At 44.2% G+C, this 14572-nt stretch overlaps 2 protein-coding genes across 3 annotated transcripts in view; one reads left to right on the top strand and one right to left on the bottom strand.

Annotated features, from left to right (window-relative positions):
* mkln1 (muskelin 1, intracellular mediator containing kelch motifs) overlaps nucleotides 1–3436 on the top strand; it is a 34408-nt gene extending 30972 nt beyond the window's left edge. Inside the window, exons 15-18 of the mRNA XM_056277115.1 lie at nucleotides 118–257; nucleotides 565–667; nucleotides 888–942; nucleotides 2043–3436. Coding sequence (XP_056133090.1) covers nucleotides 118–257; nucleotides 565–667; nucleotides 888–942; nucleotides 2043–2164 — 420 coding nt within the window. The 3' untranslated portion in view covers nucleotides 2165–3436. The remainder of the gene's footprint in view (nucleotides 1–117; nucleotides 258–564; nucleotides 668–887; nucleotides 943–2042) is intronic.
* Nucleotides 3437–7602: 4166 nt separating this feature from the next.
* podxl (podocalyxin-like) overlaps nucleotides 7603–14572 on the bottom strand; it is a 33059-nt gene continuing 26089 nt past the window's right edge. The window contains exons 5-8 of one of the 2 annotated variants that reach the window (XM_056277237.1): nucleotides 11585–11717; nucleotides 11449–11492; nucleotides 9874–9993; nucleotides 7605–9292 (exon numbers count right to left, since the gene is read on the bottom strand). In XM_056277237.1, coding sequence (XP_056133212.1) covers nucleotides 9095–9292; nucleotides 9874–9993; nucleotides 11449–11492; nucleotides 11585–11717 — 495 coding nt within the window. In that variant the 3' untranslated portion in view covers nucleotides 7605–9094. Of the gene's footprint in view, nucleotides 9293–9873; nucleotides 9994–11448; nucleotides 11493–11584; nucleotides 11718–14572 lie in introns of both variants that reach the window. The other variant, XM_056277239.1, reaches the window with a different exon arrangement.

Here is a 14572-nt window from a genome sequence, read left to right as displayed (position 1 = left end):
AAGGCACTGTATTCAATTAATTTAGTATTTGTTACTTTAGTAGTAGTCATTCAATTTGGGTTTAGTTTGGTTGGTTTAGCGGAGTGTTTATTATACTCCGTATTGTTCTGTTTTCAGGTGCACTACCTGTTTGGCGGCAACCCAGGGAAGTCTTGCTCCCCTAAGATGCGTCTGGATGATTTCTGGTCTCTGAAGCTGTGTCGGCCCTCCAAGGAGTACCTGCTGCGGCACTGCCGGTACCTCATCAGGAAGTACAGGTAGCGGCGCCCACCACAATACCTCATCAATTACCTCCAGATAGGATGAGGGCGGCTTGCTATACACCGTGCCATTTGAAGGGCCTCTCTCCAAAGGCCTTTGATTTGAAGACACACCTCTTTTGCATGACTGCCTCATGGGGAGTGGATGCCCTGGCTGTGGTGGTGCCATCCTCCAGTCTAGCTACAGAATCAGATACCTCGAGGATGTTATTGCTGTGCTTATATTGTCATCTAGTGGTTGTGTTTTGCAATTGCAGCCCAGTGTTTGACAGCCGTCTCCCATCTGTTTGTTCTGGATGCTCAGGTTTGAGGAGAAGGCTCAGTCGGAACCGCTGAGCGCCCTTAAGTACCTGCAGAATGACCTGTCATTGACCGTGGACCACACCGACCCGGATGAGACAAAAGAGGTACTGGAGAGAGATGGAGATAGGTTGAGAGGGAGAGCGGTATCAGAAATACATCTGATAACATGGTATTCTCATGCTTTCTGTCAAGTAGAGCGTTACTGCCTCCTGCCCCTCCCTCCCCACTAACAACACACACACACACACACACAGTTAGTGTGCGTTCATGGTCTGGAAAATGAACATATTTGAAAGCGTCTGAGATGTTTATGTTGTTTTTTAGTTCCAGCTTCTGCCCTCGGCGCTCTTCAAGTCCAGCTCTGACTTCATCCCTCTGGGTAAGAGTCTTCACCATCCACCTGCGAATGTAAATCTTGTATTGTTTTTACCAGGTGGGCTTTCATGTACCTGGAGTTTGACGTCATCGATGGCTCACTCTAACTCTCAGAAATTCAGACACAATACAACATTTTAAATAAATAAGGTCTAAAAATGTTAAACTGAAGAATTCTCCAAAGTAATCATGTACCAGGAAAAGTAATAATTCCCTTAAAGTTCAGTTTTCGGTATCTTGAAGATACATGAAAGCTGATCTTTGACGTTTCGGTCTTTCAACAGAGGACCCAAATCAGATTTCCATCAACAACACGCTTGTTTTGTATTTTTTTTTCCTACCAAATATTCTGTAAGAATACTTCATCCGACAGAGAACGTGTCCGTTCGGTAAACAACTCTTTTATCAGATGAACTTAACCGATGCCCCAAAAGACAAAAACTGATCATCATAGCAGTGGAGGCTACAGCCGCATGTTGGACAGACGAGAGCAAGTAAAGGGCAGGGAAGAGATGTCAAATTAAAATTAAAAAGAAAATAAGTTGAATTAAATTCAAGTTTAAGGCATCATCTCTGTGTTCGTTAGAGGAAGAAATCTTCCCAACAGCTGAAATGAAGCGGCGTGACAGCTTTAACCCCCAGGACCACTGAATGAAAGCCAGTGTCGGGTCATGTGTAGTGAGGTGGACTTAGCGGATGTGACCATGGTCTTTGAGCCTGGGGTCTTTGTCTAACCTCTTACTATCTGCTGCACCAGAGCTTCCTGTTGGAATTCAGCCGCAGGTCACCACCATCCCCTCACTGTCTGGGTGTCTGTGACCGTCTGTCTGTCTGGTTGCATGCCCTCTTCAGTTTGTTATCACTGTCTTCTCTATCCACTCTCTCTCTAGCTCTCTCTAGCTCTCTCTAGCATGAGTATAGCTAAATAGATGTAGCTAGAGAGCTTTGAATGGATCTGGGGTTCTGTGATGGAGGTTTAACTTTTTGGATGTGTTGCTGTAAAGGAGTGACTTAATATTTTGAAAAAAGATGTCATTAAAAAAGATATCACAAATTCAGCTCTCTCTCTCTCTCTCTCTCTCTCTCTCTCTGTCTCTCTGTCAGGTTTCTCAGACGTGGACCAGACGTACGCCCAGCGCACGCAGCTCTTCGACACGCTGGTCAACTTCTTCCCGGACAGCATGACTCCTCCTAAGGGGAACCTGGTGGACCTCATCACCCTGTAGCTCTGCCTCCTCTGCACACCCCACCATACAACCATACAACCCCCCCCCCGCCCCCCAACCCTAAAGGTCCCCGGCATGTCTCCCCCGGATGGATGGACGGAAGAAGGGAGGGGGAGGGGTTATTTTTCCAAATGTGAGGCCCATCTCACTCAGCCGTGACCCCCGCCCCCCATACACGCATACTCGCACACAACTTCCACTCACTTCCTATCGGACAAGGTCACAGCACTGAACCACACTGGCCAACAAGGGCCCTGATCAGGGCCCAGGGGTTCATATTTTGGGGCGGGGGGGCGAGAGTGAGGTTAAATTTGATGTTGTCTTGAGGCCTGATATCCCTTTATACTTTCCCACAAAGGCAACCCCCCCCCCCTCAACGTGGCCCTCGGAAAAAGAAAAAAAGTAACAAAAACTGCCAAATGAGGGTTTTTCAGTTCATTTAATTCCTTATTTTCCTGATGGTTTACGGCAGGAGAGCATTTGCACGCCAAAGTCGTCCGCACTTATTTAATTCTTCACTCTTTTTTTTTTAATTTCTTTTTTTTTTTTAAAGTCTTTATTTTGAACATTAAACTTTCTTTAACAGACAGAAAAACAATGTCGTACATTAGCAACAACACGCGCCTGTGCTCAAAGCGCGGCCAGGCGATGCCCGTTCAGGTTCGAGTGAGCTGACGTTAGGTTGAAACAGGGTCCGTATCAGCAGTTTACAAAGTCGGGTTCGGAAAGTCCACCCTCCTCAACCGGCCAGCGCCACCGCAAAGTGGGGATCCGTTTCATTCCACCTTCACACCATCTGTGAATCAACCCGAGAGAGAGAGCTGGATCAGCCGGTTCTGTCTCCTAGTCTACAGTCAGTTGGTCAACTGCTCAGACAACAAGCCGTTCCCACAACCAGAACTCTTACATCTTCATGGACGGGCTTTCATGTAGGCAACATGTAAAAAAGGTGTTTTGGCCTAACGTGTATTGGTTCGGGGGCCGGGACCGTGACGCGTGTGCCGCTGCCCTACGCGATTTCGTTGGTTTTGCTTGATTCACCCGCAACATAAGCCTGAATCTAAAATAATGGCCCCGTTGTCCCGCGCGGAGTCAGCAATTTTAATAGTGTTTGTAGAATCAATAGTGGAATGATCCTAAGCTATAAAGTTTAATATATATCTATATCCATATATATATTGATGTGTGTGATTTGAGCCCGCCGGTGCCAGTGATTCAGTTTTAATGACATTTTCATTGGGGGGAAAAGTTGGTCTGCCACTTATGATTCGTTGCCAGAAACTCTTCTCAATGTGATGTGTTAGTGGTTAAAACGAAGCGCGCCCCCCCCCCCCCCGGGTTTCTAAGAGTTCCTCCACCTCATTTCCTGTAGTAGATTGAGGTTTCTGATTGTTGATTTCACTCATAGACACACAGACATGTGCATACACATACACGCATGAACATATGCAGAGGTGGTGCCGATTTGGCTAGTTCATGGAGGACATTTGGGGTCTCATACTGTTTATCAGGTTCATGTAAGTCGAGACGTTGGCGAGCTGCACCCCTTCAACTCGGGTGCTTTTTGTCTCTTATGCAAACCATGCAGACCACACGTTCGCCTGTATTCTGAACTGTTGTAGTCTCGTTAGTGGTAACTGTCAGCTTTTTCTGTCCATCCGAGGGGAACGCTATGCGCAAATCGTAGTGATGAGTCTGGTAGAAGAGTCGGCATTTCAAACTCGTACTCGGGGACGGGAAGGATCCCCCTAAGCTGTTCTAGTTGAAGGCCCACCGGTATAGAAGCTGATGCTCTTGATCCATATATATTATCTTTTATTCACCGATAGCATCGTTATATCATGTCAGGTGTAATAACGTCACACTTGATTTACTAGCCATTCTTTAACAGGGGTCAGAAGCAAGGGTCGAATACACAACAGTGCCCCCTAGAGGTGGAGGGGTGGAAGTGGAGGCTGAATTGCCAGGGTCCTCCAAGTGAAGGAAGATCTCCTCGGTCTGCTCACCTTCATGTCGGAGTTTATCAGTGCAGCTTGTTGAAGTTCTGGTTTGTCTTGTCCTCCGTCTGTGTCATGTGTCAGTGAGATGGACTACAGTCTTCCTTGACTTCCAGCAGGACACTTGAGATGCAGCGCTTATATGATCGCTATACTTTCCAGTCACCCCGAAATACAGCATGAGAGCAACACGTAAAGCTGTTATCCCTCCCTATCCAAGCCCCCAAAACAGTTGTAATGTCTTGCTTGACAACATTAAGTTAAGTCAATTTTATTTGTGTAGCCCAATGTCGCAAATTTACAAATTTGCCTCAAGGGGCTTTACGGCAACACAACATCCTGTCCTTAGACCTTCGCATCAGATAAGGAACAACTCCCTAAAAAAAAAAAAACAACCCTGTAATATGGCGAAAAAATAGGAAGAAACCTCAGGGAGAGCAGCAGAGGAGGGATCTCTCTCCCAAGACGCACAACGTGCAATTGGATGTTGTGTTTACACAGTTTACACAATACTACACTGAAAGAGGATAACGGAATTATAGTGGAATTATAAAATTACATACAAATTGATAATGCAGAGCCAATAGTGGACTAAATCTTCATCCATCAGATGTGGCGGTGGACTCTTTGTCTACTTGTGCATCTGTTTTTTATGGTTCAGGGCTACACAAAAATGACAGTTAAAGATTTTAAAATGTGTTTGATAGGATTTAAGGATATTGGCAACTGAAATTACTGTTTTTTTTTTTGGGATCCCCCCCCTTCCCCAATTGTAACTGGCCAATCACCCCACTCTTCTGAGCTGTCCCGATCTCTGCTCCACCCTCTCTGCCGATGCGGGGAGGGCTGCAGACTACCACATGCCTCCTCTGATACATGTGGGGTCGCCAGCCGCTTCTTTTCACCTGACAGTGAAGAGTTTCACCAGGGGGACGTAGTGCGTGGGAGGATCACGCTACCCCCCCCCCCCGAACAGGCGCCCCAACCGACCAGAGGAGGCGCTAATGCAGCGACCAGGACACAAAGCCAACATCCGGCTTCCCACCCGCAGACACGGCCTATTGTGTCTGTAGGGACGCCCAACCAAGCCGGAGACAACACGGGGACTCGAACCGGCGATCCCCGTGTTGGTAGGCAACGGAATAGACTGCCACGCCACCCGGACACCCAACTGAAATTACTGCTGTAAACTAAGATGTCGTTATAAGATGCCAGAAAAATCGTCGATACTGATAAGCGATCTGGGTTATAACTCTAGTCGAGCCCCCGTAGTGTCGAGTGGTGTGAACGCTAATCTCTGGTGGCTAACACTACTTTGGCTGGATTAGCATAACGTGTGTTTCGGTTGGTTTCACCGTCTGGTTGGTGAAATCCCGCTGCTGCTAGTTCAGATTCCAGTGTTGCCCAGCACCCGGTCAACCCCTGTGAGAAGCTAACCCGGTGTTGTAGCCGGCGCTTTGCGCTTCTGCATGTATGTATTTGGATGGTGTGCTGGGTAGCAGGGGAGCGACCTCTGAGGTCAAAGAGGCATGGTAGCCATTCCGGAGATCCTCACAGAGCGTGGGCTGAGGTTTCGGACGTTCCCGCTGGAATCGGCCATAAAACGTCGGCGTCTTAACGACGTAGGAGCAGGTGCGGGCAAGCGGCTGAATGACGCGGGGGCTTCCAACGACCTGGTTTCCACCCACCCGGGATGAGGCTGGCTTTTAAATGGCCGGGGAGGCCGGGGCCGATAGCCCTCCACAGACACCAGTTTGGCGAAGTGTCCGTTTCTTGCAAGTTGATGAAAATATCTCCCCAAAGAAAGTCGATTCCCCCCCCCCTTTTATTTATTTTTCAGATAAAGCTGGCACCATTGTTTTCTTAATTGCGTGAATTTGTGTTATTGCGAGGAGTATGAGTGTGTGTGTGTGTGCGTGCGTGTGTGTGTTGCAATCCAGTCTGAAAATATTGATTCGCTCATGCTTCTGCTTCCCACATGAGCTTGGTGGAGAGAGTTGAACTCTAATAAGAAACAATACTAAAAAAAAACTAAAAAAACAGGAAACTTTGAAAGGAGTCGATATAATTTATGATAATTTTACAAAATTTAGGGCTTACCGAGCTTACTCAAGGACTTTTTTTTTCCGTGCCAGAAGAAGACTGTGTTTAAAAAAAGAACAATTGAAAGCACCTTTGTAAAAAAAAACAAAAAAACAAAAACAAAAAAAAAACATGCCAAATATAAACTTTCTTTTGCTGATTTATGGTGAGAAAAAAAATGGACATTTAGTTGGATGGGATGTTATTTTATTCCAGCTGCTCTCTCTCTCTCTCTCTCTCTCTCTCTCTCTCTCTCTCTCTCTCTCTCTCTCTCTCTCCGTTTCTCTCTTTCTCGCTCGTCCATCTTCCTCCGTCCCCCGGGTGGGATGGAGGAGTGAGGTCGGTACTCTCAGATCGGTCAGAACTACTCTGTGGATACCGTGAATGTGTAGAAAGCCTTGTAGTATCGCATTGTACGTAATGTATATAACGAAATAAAGATTGTATTTTGTTCAGGTTTTCTTAACTCGTGCCTTCCTGTTTGGATTTTTTTTTGGGTCGCGTTCAACAAAACACCACACACGCCAGCCTACACGACACCGACAGGCACACAACAGGGAACCAACCTGGGAACACAGCAGTTTTTTTTTTTTATTTGCAAGTCTTGATTACCTAATTGATTAATTAATTTAATTAACTGACAAAGAAAACATGGCTGCCCTGGTCAAAGGACAAGGCATGGGACAATTTACAGTTTTCCAGTGTATCAGACCCCCTGTGGTTTGACTTTATCTGCAGACAAACCGTAACAAAAATACAAAAATAAAAAACAAACAGAAAAAATACTGGTATGTACTTTGGTGCAAAGGTCAAAAGTATAGTACAAGTGAAAAGTGTACAAACACACAAACGACACAAGATTGATTCATATGGTGGAAATTTGGAGTGCGTATAAGGTGACAGATTAATTTCTATATGGTTTAGATTTGGTGACTGTAAAATAATATATATTAACTTTTAATTAAAAGGAGCAGGGACTAGTGAAAGGAAGTGAAATACTGAACTTCAGACGACTGACAGCCAAAAGAAAAATCGATCCAGAATAGCCTATGTTAAAACAAATGTGCACACGTAATACTGTGAATATTGTAATGGGGAGGCCTCTCAGACTGGCCCCCTGTCTCAGCGCGGCATCAGAAAAGTACAAAGGTGTAAATTTATACGATTATTTACAGTATTCCGTCAAGTGTCATTCCAGAGTGGGATATCCCACAACTGTAAAAATTGACACCCAGTTTTGAAATTAAAGGTCAGTGGCATTAAAGTGGAAAAATAATAATATATATATATATATATATAAATATACACACACACACATATATATAGATATATGTATATACATACATATATAGATATATATATACATATCTATATATCCACACAATGTATAGATACATAAATATATATGTATATATACATATATTTGTGTGTATATATGTATGTACATATATACACATATGTGTGTAAGTATATATGTATACATACATGTATATATACATATATGTACATATATCTGTATGTATATATACATATATTTGTATAGATATACATTTGTGTGTGTATGTAAGTATATATGTATATGTACACATATGTGTATATATTCTCTCACTTTTTCCTTTTTAGTTGCAAAATGCGAACAATTTTAGCCCTTTTCTTCTTCTTCTTTAATATTGAACACTGAACGTGAAGGGAACACTTCTCCCCAAACTACATATAGAGTTTCAAAACGAAACCTTTCATTTATCTATCCCCGTTTCCCTACAGGTTTCCATCCCGGCAGCGTCTCCCGGGCCCCGCTGCTGCCTTGTTGGGTTCTGAATTAAGTTCATGGTCACTTGTACCAGTGTGGCTTCACCGCCTTTGGTCGACCCTGACAACAGGGGCACTGCAGTAAAGACAGAAAATAGTAAAAAAAAAAATTCACCAGGATGTGTTAAGTGATCCTGAGGTCGTCTCTCTAAGTTAGTAGGTAATATTCACCGTAGAGCTGCTGCGGCGGCGGCGGCCCGCTTCGCTATCGCTGCTATCTTTCCCTCAGATCGTGTCCTGGCCCCTCTGGGCCGAATACATCAGGGGGCCAAAATCAATGTGTGACCTCATCTCGTTTCCTTCCCTCCTCCTCCTGTCCCGTCCAGGCCCTCGTGTACAAATCATATCCTTTCATGGTGAGTACAGAATTCACACAAGGTTGAACAATGACCCGCTCTTCTTCTTCTTCTTCTTTTTTTGAGGGGGGGTGGGGTGTTTGTGAGGAGGGGGTTTCTTCTTTAGTTCTTAACATGACGGAATGTAAAAAAAAAGAAAAAAGAAGCAGACTGGACATCTGGGTGTCGGGGATGAATGGCGGGCGGCGGGCCGTCGTGCTGTGTAAACAGCCCGTCAGTCGTGGGGCACAGAAACCAGGCCCGGCGCTGGTGCGGGTCGTCTCTCTGCTTTCTCTTTCCGTGTCTCAGTTTGGGTTGTCACGGCGATGCTGAGGACACGATGCGTGCGTTTGGATGTTGCTCGTCTTTTTCTTTTTTTTTTTGTGTCTCCTTCAGCGTGATGTCATCCGGCTGCTTAACGACCGGGCGGAGATGGGGAACAGAAGTGCTTCTGGGAAGGACGGCGGACCAGCAGCTCCGGTGGAACCGCCGGCTGTCGGCTTGGCGGGTTGACGGGCGAATACGGGGAAATGTTCCTATGGGCGACGACATTTAAGAGGACAAGTCCCTCTCAGGTTTGCTCGTTTTTTTGGTTTTGTTGTTTGTTTTTTTCAGTTCGGGAGAGCCAGGTTGTGTTCCCTGTCTCGTCTCGTTCCCCTCCTCCTCCACCTCCTCCACCCACCCCCCCCCTCCTCCGCCGTCCGCCTCTACAGGTGGGTGTCCTCCTCGTCGGGTATGTCCTCCTTCAGCAGGTTGTCGATGGGGACGATCCAGCCGTCGTTGCTGAACTCCCCGTTGAGCGGCATCTTCTTCTCCTGCATCTCCGGCTGCACCTCCATCACTTCCAGGGTGGGGTTGTCGTGGTACCCGTTCTCCACCGTGTGCAGCTCCTCCGTCAGGTGTTGCTGTGGGAGCAAGGAGGACGTTGTTCATTAGCCATTCATTCAGCCGTCATTCTCGATACCCGCTCGGTTCTATTTAGCGTTTGGATGTTGGATGGGTCACCAGGTCACCACCCACACACACACACACACACACACACACACACACACACACACACACACACACACACACTGGTCATACCAAGGCTGTATTACTGAGCGGGCAAAGTTGGCAACTACCCCGGAGCCCTTGACCTTCACCCAGGGGCCCCATTGTCAACTGGTTTGTGATCGTTTGATAATCGTGCAAACTGGCTCGGTCACACGCACAATTTCAACACAATATCAACCGAAAGGGTAGGACTTCAACATGGGTCCACACCCACGCTTTTGTAAAACACACACAATGTACAGAGAGTGGACAATGGTCAGATTGGTAGGGGCCCGTAGTGCGTTTGCGCCCCGGGGCCCCCTGGTGGGTGAACCCGGCCATGGTTCGTCCCCACTCTTCTGAAGAGATCCTTTTCCGGGACTTCTGCTTGGACACACACGACAAGTTCATGTCGATACTGAACAACACCACCTTTCCCCCCGGTGTGGTTTACCTGTGTTTCGTTGTAGGGCTTGCGATGGTGGGAGACGTAAATGGCGGGGATGATGATCATGATGAGCAGGACGCCGCACGAGGCCAGGATGGCGATCAGGGTGGTGTTGTCACCAGGTTTCTGAGATGGCAGACGACAAGAGGAGAACGGTTTTAACGCACGCGGAGGCGAGACGCTCATACAGAACCGCTGGCGGTGAGGGAGGAGGCGAAAGTCAGCTTTCATTCACCAGCTAACTGTTTGTTCGGTAGAAATCGGGGCTGGAAATCGGCCGTAGTATCGAACCGAGAGGTTCGATATTGTGACGTCTTCCCGCTGATTCAGTTTATGTTCTCTCAAATATCAAAAATATTGTAATCGTTGTGATTCGACATTGCTATCTCTAGGCCTCCATCCTCGGTTATCCATCCATCCGTTATCCAAACCGCTCATCCTGCTCTCGGGGTCGCCGGGATGCTGGAGCCTATCCCAGCAGCCATTGGGCGGTATGCAGGGAGACACCCTGGACAGGCCACCAGGCCATCACTGCCCCCCCCCCCCCACCAACACACATTCACACCTAGGGACAATTTAGTACGGCCGATTCACCTGACCTACATGTCTTTGGACGGTGGGAGGAAACCCATGCAGACACGGTGAGAACATGCAAACTGCACACAGAAGACGACCCGGGACGACCCTCAAGGTAGTCCAACCTTGGATGTCCCCGACAACAGGGTATCCCGGGGCTCGAACCCAGGACCTTCTCGCTTGTGAGGCGACCGCGCTAACCACTGCGCCACCGTGCCGCTCCTCTGTTATCTATAGTAAAATGTGAAAACTGCCAAAAAATCCCCAGCATGCCAACATTCAGAGAGCTGCAGGAATCATCACACCACACCTCTCCACAGCGTCCGGTCATTCAACACTGTCTTTTAGGGGAAATGCCGCCATGTTGAACACTGTATTTTCAGGTTTTGGTTGCCTCACTGGAGGTCACCCTTGAACGTCACCGTCAGTCAGCCAACGCCCCCTTTCTCACCCCTGACAAGTGCTCAGACCTGAGACATTTCAGGGGGGAGGAGTCCGTGTCACTAACGCTGGCGAAAAAGCAAGAGTTTGTGTTGTTGTTGTGTTTGTGGACAAATGCGCTCGGACAGGTAAACATTCAGGGCCGTGCGCCTGTGGCAGAGCTCCACCGGCAGGTGCGCTACGTCGGCAGACTCGTCACAGGAAGTGAGGATTGCTGCCATATTCCCATAGAGATGCCGAGAGCTCATGTTTTCCCACCTCAAATGTATTGAAACGTGTGGTTTGTGATACTGGCCTTTACAAAAACGTTGACTCGACTTGGCTACTCTTTCATGTCTGCCTGTAGCCGGTCCGTGTCCCCCTTCCCTCCCTTTACTCGAGAAACCTACATGGGTGTCGGTGTCACACCTTGAGCAATGCGGGGAGTGAAACCTCTAACTCTGACAGTGTTAGTCCCATGCTTTACTTGCTGAGCTAAACAGTGTTGTATTTCAAGGCCTGGAGGAGTACACGACATCAAAACAGTGTTGCTATTCTGTGCCATCCATTATGAGTAAGCCTTACCTTGGTGATTTCTTTGTAATACTGGCTCACGATGCTCTCTTTCACTGCAAGAACAAAAGAAGAACAAGGATCCATTTACCTGCGCACGTGTTAATTGCAATTGATTCATTTGTTTTGCCAAAAGGAGGGGGCGCACCTTGTCCGTCTATCTTGGCGCTGTTGAACAAAATTTCGCCGTTATGCCTCCGCCATACCAGAGTACAGGTGCCGTCATACATGTTCTCCAGCAGACGCCTGCACACCGCCACCAGCTCCTTCTCACCGTCCTTCTGATGGAGACATGAAAACAAGAGGCCCAGGTAAACATCCCCACAGTCGACCGACCCCACCGCATGTTTAATCCCCAAACGACTGGCTTAACAAGCGCCAGCCATCCACGGCAAATTCATCACACACAAAGCTGCTTACTATAACACAGGACCCCCCCCCCCCAACCCATTTTTCACTTCCCTCCAATCTGGTTGTAGATAGAGGGTAACGGTCTGGGAGGAAATGTACCTTGGCAGGAGTTATATGCAGCCGTTAAGACCAGGGAATGACAACATTTAAGTTATCTACTCATATATTTTCGTAATGTGTGTGTGTGTGGTGTTAGTGTGTATGTGTGTGTGTTAGTTAGTGTAGATAGCGGGACCGAAAACTAAAGCATTTATGATCCTAATTCTTTTTGGAGGTGGTAGGTATTGTCTCAGAGAGTAAGGGAAAAATCCCAGACAATTAAAATTATGCATAAATGTGCAAAATATGCATTTTTCTAAAAAATGGCTAAAACCCACTTTTCTCGGCATTTCAGATGATTCTGAGCATCTTTGATTTTTTTTTCACCTATATAACATTTTTTTTCTGGGACTTAGAAATGTTTTGGCATGATGCAAAATATATGCATTTTTGCAAAAATGCACTTATGATCCTAATTTTTTTTGGAGGTGGTAGGTATTGTTCCAGAGAGGACCAGAAAAATAGCAGAAAATTAAAATAATTATGCAAAATATATGCATTTTTGCAAAAATGCACTGATCCTAATTTTTTTTTTGGAGGTGGTAGGTATTGTTCCAGAGAGGACCAGAAAAATAGCAGAAAATTAAAATAATTATGCAAAATATATGCATTTTTGCAAAAATGCACTTATGATCCTTTTTTTTTTTTGGAGGTGGTAGGTATTGTTCCAGAGAGGACCAGAAAAATAGCAGAAAATTAAAAATAATTATGCAAAATATATGCATTTTTGCAAAAATGCACTTATGATCCTAATTTTTTTTTTGGAGGTGGTAGGTATTGTTCCAGAGAGGACCAGAAAAATAGCAGAAAATTAAAAGAATTATGCAAAATATATGCATTTTTGCAAAAATGCACTTATGATCCTAATTTTTTTTTTGGAGGTGGTAGATATTGTTCCAGAGAGGACCAGAAAAATAGCAGAAAATCAAAATAATTATGTAAAATATATGCATTTTTGCAAAAATGCACTTATGATCCTAATTTTTTTTGGAGGTGGTAGGTATTGTTCCAGAGAGGACCAGAAAAATAGCAGAAAATTAAAATAATTATGCAAAATATATGCATTTTTGAAAAAATGCACTTATGATCCTAATTTTTTTTTGGAGGTGGTAGGTATTGTTCCAGAGAGGACCAGAAAAATAGCAGAAAATTAAAATAATTATGCAAAATATATGCATTTTTGCAAAAATGCACTTATGATCCTAATTTTTTTTTGGAGTTGGTAGGTATTGTTCCAGAGAGGACCAGAAAAATAGCAGAAAATTAAAATAATTATGCAAAATATATGCGTTTTTGCAAAAATGCACTTATGATCCTAATTTTTTTTGGGAGGTGGTAGGTATTGTTCCAGAGAGGACCAGAAAAAATAGCAGAAAATTAAAAGAATTATGCAAAATATATGCGTTTTTCCAAAAATGCACTTATGATCCTAATTTTTTTTTGGAGGTGGTAGGTATTGTTCCAGAGAGGACCAGAAAAAATAGCAGAAAAGTAAAATAATTATGCAAAATATATGCATTTTTGCAAAAATGCACTTATGATCCTAATTTTTTTTGGGAGGTGGTAGGTATTGTTCCAGAGAGGACCAGAAAAATAGCAGAAAATTAAAAATAATTATGCAAAATATATGCATTTTTGCAAAAATGCACTTATGATCCTAATTTTTTTTTGGAGGTGGTAGTTATTGTTCCAGAGAGGACCAGAAAAATAGCAGAAAATGAAAATAATTATGCAAAATATATGCATTTTTGCAAAAATGCACTGATCCTAATTTTTTTTTTGGAGGTGGTAGGTATTGTTCCAGAGAGGACCAGAAAAATAGCAGAAAATTAAAATAATTATGCAAAATATATGCATTTTTGCAAAAATGCACTTATGATCCTTTTTTTTTTTGGAGGTGGTAGGTATTGTTCCAGAGAGGACCAGAAAAATAGCAGAAAATTAAAATAATTACGCAAAATATATGCATTTTTGCAAAAATGCACTTATTATCCTAATTTTTTTTTTGGAGGTGGTAGGTATTGTTCCAGAGAGGACCAGAAAAATAGCAGAAAATTAAAATAATTATGCAAAATATATGCGTTTTTGCAAAAATGCACTTATGATCCTAATTTTTTTTTGGAGGTGGTAGGTATTGTTCCAGAGAGGACCAGAAAAATAGCAGAAAATTAAAATAATTATGCAAAATATATGCATTTTTGAAAAAATGCACTTATGATCCTAATTTTTTTTGGAGGTGGTAGATATTGTTCCAGAGAGGACCAGAAAAATAGCAGAAAATTAAAATAATTATGCAAAATATATGCATTTTTGCAAAAATGCACTTATGATCCTAATTTTTTTTTTGGAGGTGGTAGGTATTGTTCCAGAGTGGACCAGAAAAATAGCAGAAAATTAAAATAATTATGCAAAATATATGAATTTTTGCAAAAATGCACTTATGATCCTAATTTTTTTTTGGAGGTGGTAGGTATTGTTCCAGAGAGGACCAGAAAAATAGCAGAAAATTAAAATAATTATGCAAAATATATGCATTTTTGCAAAAATGCACTTATGATCCTAAAAATAATTATGCAAAATATATGCATTTTTGCAAAAATGCACTTATGATCCTAATTTTTTTTTG

Source organism: Lampris incognitus, chromosome 3 (genome assembly GCF_029633865.1).
Source record: "Lampris incognitus isolate fLamInc1 chromosome 3, fLamInc1.hap2, whole genome shotgun sequence".
Taxonomy (NCBI): Eukaryota; Metazoa; Chordata; class Actinopteri; order Lampriformes; family Lampridae; genus Lampris; species Lampris incognitus.
Note: the sequence above shows the minus strand (reverse complement) of the source record. Positions and strands in the feature narration are given on the sequence as shown.